Below are 9,606 nucleotides of genomic sequence, written 5' to 3' on the forward strand. Positions count from 1 at the left end.
AACCACACACACACACACACACACAGCTGTGAAAGCTAATTTCATCTGATTTCTCTCACGTGACCTCACGGGGAAGCAGACGTAAACAAAATGGAGATTAGAAACAACAGAAAAAAACAAAAGCAGAAGGTTAAAACGAGCCTGGATGAGTTCAGAGACTCAGTCGACAGGGTTTCTGTCCTTCAGAGAGAACTGGAGGTGAGAGTTAAAGTTTTATGTCAACAGTAGCGTGCTAGCTAACAAGCTCGGATGCTTCAAACACGTGTACTGACCCTTTAAACAAGTCTGCATGAAGAAGTGCTGTGAGTGTGAGGTATAAACATCAGTACCTGACAGTACGTGATGGTACATGAGCTGCTGCTCCTCCGGTGTGTAAACTGAAGACACTGAGAAGCTTCTCATTAACAATCAGGGACTAATGAGCTGAATCACACACACTGGATGGAGAGTGTGTGTGTGTGTGTGGACTTCAACACACTGTTTGTTTTGTTTCCTATTAGTGTCGGTGACTCATGTTTTTAATCGTCCTGCGGTTGGTGGCAGCGTTCAGATCAGCATAAATCTGGACGCTCTGCTGGGATTCTGGTTCTTGTGGTTGAGGCTGAAAGTGATTTGGATCTCCTTTAAAGCTGCACTGAGTCACTCTGTGAGTCTAAAACGGATAAACAAGTTGAAAAGAAATGAGCGGATGGATGAATGAAGCCAGCTGGAAAAACCCTCCGATGAAGAAATGGAAAGAAACGCGTTGAGATAACTGACGATGATGTCGATGTCTCGTTAATCACGCAGGAGGGTTCAACGCCGCACACTCCTCATCTTTTAGATATATTTCATATTTGACCTGTTTCCTCAGGTTAAACGTGTTCACCGGGTCACATTTCTATTTTAAATAACAAATATTGCAGCATGTGTTGCCCTGACTCGCTGTGACTTGCTCGAGTGGCGACGTCTCGCTCTCTCTCTTCCTTCCTGATTGATTTAATGTGACGTAATTCAGTCTATAACCTTAAAAGTACAGAGCTCAGTCACCAACCCTGTACAATATACTGTCATACTGAAAGTCTCGAAGGAAACGGGCGACTATCTCGGTGATCGATTCATCGTTTAGGTCATTTTTGATGAGCTCTGGGAAACTGTGATGAACATTTTATGAACTATGAAATGATTACGCGCAGAAAGAATCGGTGCTTGACAGTCGGGTCTGAACCGCAGCGATTTTAAAATCTGTTGTAAAGTCGAACTATAAATGTCGCCAAATATTACTTTCACAACAACTTCATAAAACATTTTGCACGGCCGACTCCATCAGGACTCCTTCAGTTCTGCTGTTCTGCTTCTATTCAGAACAAAATGCTGTTTCTTCATGTTGATGTTCGTTTAAGACGACACGTGAAGAAGAAGAAGTCGATCCTGCGATTAAAGTTTCAGAGTTTTAATAAGGAGACATTTTGTCGTCCATTTTGAAGAAGTGGTCGACTCTCTTCCTCTCTGTTGTTTGTTTGTTTACATGTTTTATGTGCAGTTGTGCACATTTATAATCATCTACAGTCTGTGTGATATGAATTTGTGCTTATTCTGCACATTTGCATGTATTTGGATAGTTCAACAGCAGATTTAATGATCTCTTGACGGGATGTTGGCTGAAGTTGAGACAATAAATGCACCATGGTGTTGTGGCAGTCTGTCTTACTCTGATGATACTGAGATTAAAAACAGTTTATCGCAAAATGGTGCTCGATTATCGGCAGAGCTGCAGAGATCAATCCATCTGCAGCTGTTTTGATCGTTGATTCTTCTGTTTGGGTCATTTTCAAGTCCTCTGTGACAGTAAACTGAATTTCTTTGAGACATCTGAGGATGAAACACTGATCGACATTTTCTGAACTAATTAATTCATCTAGACAATAAGTGACAGATTAATCGACTGAGAGGAGGGATGTTGATATCTGATCGGAGCCGTACTGTCTCATGTATGAAAACCCAGATCAATAAAAGAATTACTAATTAATAACTGAACTTTTTCTCATGTTTCTGTGAAGAAAACAGAGAAGAAGAAGTGTTTTTGTTACAATCCTGCTGCTAAAAGTTAGAGGAGGAGGTGCGACGATTAATCGATCAGTTGTCAACTGTCAAATTAAATTCAAATTAAAAAATTCTATTGATTTTGTAAAAAAAACAGTCACAATTCTCCGCTGTCAGTTTGTTAAATGTGAATGTTTTCTGGTTTATTTTCTCAGTAAACTCAATATCTTTGTGTTGTGGACAAAATGAGACATTTGAAGACGTCACAAACTGTTTTTATACCAAACAACTAATCGATTAAAGGAGAAACTGATCATTAGCTGCAGCCGACATCACTTTGATGCATGTTTGATTTAACTCCAACACGTTACCTGTCGGTTCACGTTACTGTGGTTATTACAGCGCCAGTGTTTGAACGTTAAAATGAAATTACAGTGATGGCAAACATTTCTGACATTAGTTCCTGAGCTGGGTTAAACATTAACCCTCACATGTCTTCAGTTTGTAAATACCGAGCGTCACATTACTCTTCTGACAGACACTGAGTCTGAATACATCTGAGTTTATCACAGCTGAATGTGGCGACTTTCCTTCAACATTTGCACGATTTATTATGAAACCATCGACGTCCGACACTGAAGAAAGGCTCAATGTGTAAAAACATCCGCTGTCAGGTCGGCAGGTGGGTCACCTGAGCGCTCCGCTCTGATTCTCACGTGCTTTGCTGGATTAATAAGTTTCATGGCCTAGATTCTTTCAACGTCTACCTGACAATCGAACGTGTTTAAAACAGAGAGGCAGCTGAGGAGTTTATTCAGAGGTCAGAGTTACTCTTCAACCTCGCAGCTCTGCAGAAACGACGTCCACTAAACAAAAACCGCAGACATTATCCAGCACAGAGGATGCTCCCTGATGGTGAGGCTACATGATGATGACTGCGGTGGTCTCTCTCTATTTTTAGCCTGTGAAGTGCTCAGTCAGTATCCTCGCAATCACTGCGATAAACAGACAAAAGGCCGAGCAGCGTTCATGTTTAATGTACTCGATTCAGTGTCAATAACACGCAGCTGTAAAAGCGCACCTGACGAGACTCATTACAGGGCGTCTATAATACAGCTTATTAATGTTTATGTAAGACTTTATGGATCTCTTGAGTCCAGATAGTCGAGAAATGATCACAAACTGAAGTAAATAAAACTTTATAAAGCTATAAAATCCAAATATGGCCCTGCATGCTGTGCCGATGAGTATTTATAGCAGCTTTATGGTCTTTTACTGTATTTCTATAATCAGTGTTACTCCAGATTATAATCTAAGTGATATTAGTTTATTTTGTTATCGCTCAGTGTCAATTTTTATCCTTCATGGTTTTAGTCGGCAAAACATTTTAAATGTTTTAGTCGATGAGAAGTCGTAATATTTTCATCAAATTATAGTCGAAAGGTTTAATTCTACATATTTTAATCCCTTAAAGGAACAGTTCACCCAAAAAGTAAATCCAGCCATCATCTCCTCCTGATGATATAAAGTCAGGCTCAGTCATCGTCTCCTCCTGACGATATAAAGTCAGGTGAAGTCTCGTAGTCCACAGAACATTTCTGGAGCTTCACAGTAAAACAGCAGTTGCAGCATTCTGCTAAACAACCGAAGTAAATACTTGATTTAAAATGGAAACAAAAAATACTCTAAAACTCAATTAAAACTTTGCAGAATTAGCTGTCAGCACTTCCTGTTTGCAGCGTGCTCATGGATGTACAGACGACTGTCGCTGGATCACTGTGATACTGAAGAAAAGTTAAAAACATGATGTTTCTCAGGCAAGTTCTGCACATGTGAGGAGCTTCTTTTTTAGAGGATTTCTAAGCGGACACGTTGCGTCATGGAGTCGTTTGTTAATAATTTAATTTAATTTGTTTTCTCGAGATCACAAGTTATTTGCGTGATTATCACAAGATGAGATCATTTTGTCGAGATCTCCTGATAACAAACTTTTAGATTAACTGAGTTATTTGACAGTTTTGACTAAATATGAACTGAGCTCGGCCGACAACGGGACAGTCACTGGGCTTTTTATCACCAGCCTGTGGAAACCACAGACCTTCTTTCAGGCATCCAACTGAAAACACATTAAATAAACTCAGACTTTGAGACGAGGGAACCAGATTTGCAAAAGTGCTCATTGATTTACAGGTTTCAGTACGACAGATGACATCACCCTAAAGAGTTACAGAGGGAATCTCAAGGTTTTAATTAAATCTCAATATTGCGGACACGAACTAAGGAATAAAACACTCCTACATCAATTTATCGGCTGGTATTCACAAATATTTTTCAAAGATCAATCAAATGTGGTTATCAAACACACGTGACAAAGAATATTTGACAAAGAACAATAAACTTTATACTAAAATGACACCTGCGCACTGAAACAGTACATTTATTATTATAAACAACTCAATTCACCATTTTCTGCATCATAATCTCCAAAATAAAAACAGTTTTCATATCAGACATCTTGACTGATATATATCAGTGAAGGAAACTCTACCTGAGTCATTTCACCTTCTAAGCTACAAAACTTTCATATTACTGTTATTTTACCTCCTGTTTTTCTCTAGAGATTTATTTTTTATATTAAATGCATTAATTACTAATCAACCATCAAATAAAAAACATAAATGATGAATGACTGCAGAAAATATATAAATGAACATACAATTTTTAATAATACTGAAGCAGGCTGATAATGAAAAAGCTGCTTTTCATTAAAGCAGCTTTTTTTATTAATTAATATTAATCATTAATTAATCAAGTTATTTTTTTAATTCATAATGTTTTCATGTTTTGGATTTTTAACCTCCAGCTTCTCCTCCTTTGACATAACATTTATTTAATATTAATAATGTTGGAGCTCCAGAAAACATAGCTTGTTTTAGCTTGTGTTGTGTCGTACCTTCTGAATCCTGCTGTAGACACTGTGGACCGCCGTCTTTAACACACGTGAGAGCTTTAAAATTAAACTGTGGGATGTTTAATTATGTATTTTATGTTGTAGAACAAATCGTGTAAATATCTTTTCACATTTTTGCTTTTAACCTCCAGCTTCTTCTTCTGAAATAACATTTATTTAACATTAATAATGTGCCCTTTCCTACGAGGGTCTGTCACTTTGTTGTGTTTATTTCATCTCAAGTCATTTAATTTTGTCCTCAGACAGCCTCCATACCGAAGCCTGTAAATGTGTCATACCCTCTGAATCCTGACATCCAACAGTAAACTTTGTCTAAAATAACATTTATTTAACTTTATTGTGTAAAATAACACCCGTGCACTGAAACAGTAAACTTCACTGAGAATTTAATAATTATAAATGAGTCAAAGCATCTTTTTCTGCTTTATAATCTCATTATGGAGCTCCATGGACAATATTAAAGGCATTAATTAAAAATAAATGATTACATTTACAAGATAAATGATGAGTGACTGCAGAAATATAATATTGAAACAGGCTAATATCAACAATCACTATAAATAATAATATACATTATTAAACCTTTTTCTCCAAATTATACAGAACTGGTGTTTTACTGTCATCATGTTTTCATGTTGCTTCTTCTTGTGAAATAACATTCATTTAATATTAATAATGAGTATTTTTCTGTCACTTTGTTGTGTTTATTTCATCTTAAATCGTTTTAATTTCGTCCTCACACAGCCTCCGTACAGTGTGTGTGTGTGTGTGTGTGTGTGTGTGTGTGTGTGTCGTACCTTCTGGATCCTGCCGTCCACGTCCAGGTAAATGACCCGGTATGAGGACGAAGCGGAGCCCATGTTGCCCTCTCCTCTCCCCGGCTGCGGTGCGTGGCTGTGCGGCTGCTGCTCCGGGCTCCGTGTCGCTCCTCTCCGGTCCGACCGACTCGAACAGCCCGGGTGAGAGTGGAGTCAGCGGGCCGACACCATCCCACCTGTCCGCCTGTCTGCCTCTCTGTCCGCCTGTCTCTCTGCCTGTCCACCTGTCTGTCGGTCCACTCTGTGTCCGTCTGTCTCACTCGTCCTCCGGTCTGTCTGCTCTGTATCTGACCGCATCTCATTAAAGCCTGCCGGTCCACGCGCGTCCCCGCCTCCCTGAAGACCTCCTGGGTCTGCGCGCGCTCACTCACTCACTCACTCACGCACAGGCACGCTCTGCTCTCTCACGCACACAAACACACAGAAACGCACACACAGACACAGGTATGTGCAGGTAGATTGCGTCAGCAATCCTGGCGTGTTTGTTTTTGTGTGAAACACCTGGGGGAGAGGAGTTGTAACGAGTCTGCTTCCACCAATCAGAGACGAGTGTGAGCGACGTCACGCAGCCCCCTCATGTGGGGCGGCACATCAGAGAGTGACTCACTGATGGAGAAGAGTACTCTGATCTGATACTCGAGTAAAAGTACAAATACTTTTACTTCAGTAACTGTACAAAAGAATTGGAATGAAAAATACAAGGTACAGTAAAAGTACTCGAGTAAAAGGAGGAATACTGTGCATGTGCAGAACTTTAGCTTTAGAAACATCGTGTTTTTAACTTTTCTTCAGTATCACAGTGATCCAGTGACAGTCGTCTGTACATCCATGAGCACCCTGCAAACAGGAAGTGCTAACAGCTGATTCTGCAGAGTTTTAATGAAGTTTTACAGGTTTTCTTTTCTTTGGTGTGTTTTTTTATGTTTTGTGTTGGAGAATGCTGCAACTGTTTTACTGTGAAGCTCCAGAAATGTTTTGTGTTTTGACTTCACCTGACTTTCACCAGCATGGAGGAGATGCTGAGTGAATTTACAGTTTTGGTGAACTGTTCCTTTAATATAGATGTTCTTATATGGTTTATATTTTGGATTATTTTCTTATTCTAGTTTTAGATACTATTTATTTGTCTTTCTTTCATCAAGCTGCTGCAACATCTGGAGATCCATCAAGGTTTCACTTTGTCTCATTTTCTGCCGAACAGAAGGATTTCCACAACCTGGCAACCCAAAATGTTCTTGTTAATTAATGGTTTATAATTAATCTATAAAGCATTCATCATTAATACATCCATTCATTTATGGGCCTTGTATTAAGTGTGCTTTAAAAAGCAGCGTCTTCATTTCTTATATTCTGTTTCGGTCGTTGTTTTATTCAGACTCTTGACGGTTTTCTTTATGTTTCTGCATTTTGTATGCGTTGCATCCTACACACACACACACACACACACACACACACACACACAATGTACACACAAGGACAGACACTGTATGTGATTAAGTACAGTACATGCAGTAAGTGCATATATACAGTGTGAGCAGACAAAGAAACGGACATACACCACAGGCAGCCTCACATATCTGCAGTGAAAGGCTGCTCGGCTTTTATACACAGCGCGCACACACACACACACACACACACACACACACACTGACATAAACATGCACACACACACACACACACGCAGCAGAAAGCAGCAGAAGAAGCTTCAGCGTGGAGACGCAGGATCATTTAACGGACAGACATGACAGGAGGGTCCATCCATCAAGGCCACGAGGAGGAACAGAGGAAACGCCGTCTGTGGTTTTATTCCAACGAGTCACTTCAGGAGCAAACAGACGAACTGCTTCTGCAATAAAACCCAAATTAAATCCTGCCGCTGAAGGAAAGTTTAGACTCCTCAATTATTGAGATGAGGAGCTCAGATAGATGAGCTCAGGTTATTGACTGCAGCCTGATGATCAGTGTGTGGGTGAAGCTCAGAGGCCTCGTTACTCGTTTCCTGAAACAAACATTGATTTTCAGTTTATTTTTAATGCACTAAATGTGGATCGTAAATGTGATTCTGACAGTTTGGGGACTGAGATTACTGGAATAATGACACCTGCCTCCTCGTAAAAGGGCAGTTAAGAAAATACATTAATTTACTTTCATGCTGAGATTTAGATGAGAACATTCTGATCTCATGTCACCTCGGTGTGTTGGATATTAAACTGCAACAGCTCTGCAATAAACTTGCACACCAGGTATCCTTGGCTGTAGTCGGTGTGGTGTGTCAGCTGTTGTTGGCGGCTTTTCGAATGAGCATTGGCTCATCGGTGAAAGAAATCACTGTGATTGGCTGCAAGGAAAGAGAAAGCTGCTCGATCCTGTCGCTGTAGTAGCCACCATTTGACCCACTAAGTGCAGTTCCTCCTTATTTCCTCTTCCTCCACGTCACCAGCAACTTTTTATCAGACATATTCTCGAATACGAGCAGCTACATCAGCGAGAGTGGTGTCAAAAAAACGCTGCTTTAAAACAAAAACGGTTTGTAAATCCAGAGGTATTTCCTCTAGTTGGCCGTCGGCTGAAGTCTTTGCGGTGTGTTCAAGTGCAGCTTTTTGACAGAGACGCAGTCAATCAATCAATCTTTATTTGTACAGCGCCAATTCACAACAAAAGTCAACTCATGACACTTTCCAAAGTGAGCAGGTCTAAAACCAAACTCCTTGATTAATTGAGACCCATCATTTCCCCCACGAGTCAGCCAGCACTTGGCGACAGAAATAACTGCCGTTTAACAGACAGAAACCTCGAGCAGAACCGAGCTCAAAGGTGGGCGGCTCGACCAGTTGGGTTGATGTGTTTCTGCACAGATGGAGGTTGGTAATGTGTTGGAGGACTGTAGGTTTTGTTCATCTTTCCTCCACCAGAGTCACTAAAAGAAGGATTCCTTAAAGACCACACTGAAATAACGATTACAGTGACTCCTTCAACACACGTCACCATGTGAGTGCAGACATCGAGCTCTCGGCAAGAGAAGACGCATATTCCCAAAATTTGATAACCCAACTTCTGTTTCTTTTCAAATTAAAACATTGGTGGAAAAAAAAGATTACAAAAGTCTAATATTAACCAAAAATGTACTTTCATCTGCCAGCTTTCAGTTTCTGATTTGCTGTTCCGACTTCAGGGATCGTTGACGTCAATTTTCCCAGTTGGAAGCTAATTTTTCCCATTATTCCTGCCCCACATGAATGCACCGTAGCTAAGGTTGATAGTGTGTTTCTGCACAGACGCAGGACTGAAGGTTTGGTCCCTTTCTCCCACTGCAGCCACTTCAAGGCCACACAGAACTGGCTTCAAACCAACTGAACTTCTGTTTCTCTTCAAATTACAACACTTTGGCTGTCGAAGTAAAAGCAGAGGGTGAATTTAGGATCAAGTGACATTTAGTGGATCAATATGTCTTTAACCTGCCTCGTCCTAAGCCTTGTGTAAGAGCGTGTGTGCATGTGTGTGTGATTTCCAGTCTGCCTGTGTCACTGAGTGGGTTTCTGTCTGTCAGGAGCTTTTCTATTTCAGATGCCACCTGCCACCTCCAGCTGAGACTGAAGGCCTCTCCACGCCACCGACCGATTTAGCCGGCGTGCAGCAGCACGCTGCAAAAAGAGCCATCAAAAACACAACCGGACCTGCAGACCGCCGGTCTGAGAGACGACGTGTGACGGAAGTGAAAAAAAAAACAAAATGTTGGTTTATTTTCTTCCCAGAATGCTTTGGGAGTGAACTGTCTCCAAACCAAAGAAGCAAAGA

General features: G+C 40.6%; 1 protein-coding gene across 2 annotated transcripts in view; it reads right to left on the reverse strand.

Moving 5' to 3' along the window:
- Nucleotides 1–6,190, reverse strand: part of pde9aa (phosphodiesterase 9aa) — a 39,937-nt gene extending 33,747 nt beyond the window's left edge. For both annotated transcript variants that reach the window (XM_084361125.1, XM_084361124.1), the window contains exon 1: nt 5,791–6,190. In XM_084361125.1, the coding sequence (XP_084217251.1) occupies nt 5,791–5,853 (63 nt within the window). In that variant the 5' untranslated portion in view covers nt 5,854–6,190. The remainder of the gene's footprint in view (nt 1–5,790) is intronic.
- Between the last annotated feature and the right edge of the window lie 3,416 nt (nt 6,191–9,606).

The sequence above is a fragment of the Pagrus pagrus genome (genome assembly GCF_965226575.1).
Source record: "Pagrus pagrus genome assembly, chromosome: 9".
NCBI classification, from domain to species: domain Eukaryota; kingdom Metazoa; phylum Chordata; class Actinopteri; order Spariformes; family Sparidae; genus Pagrus; species Pagrus pagrus.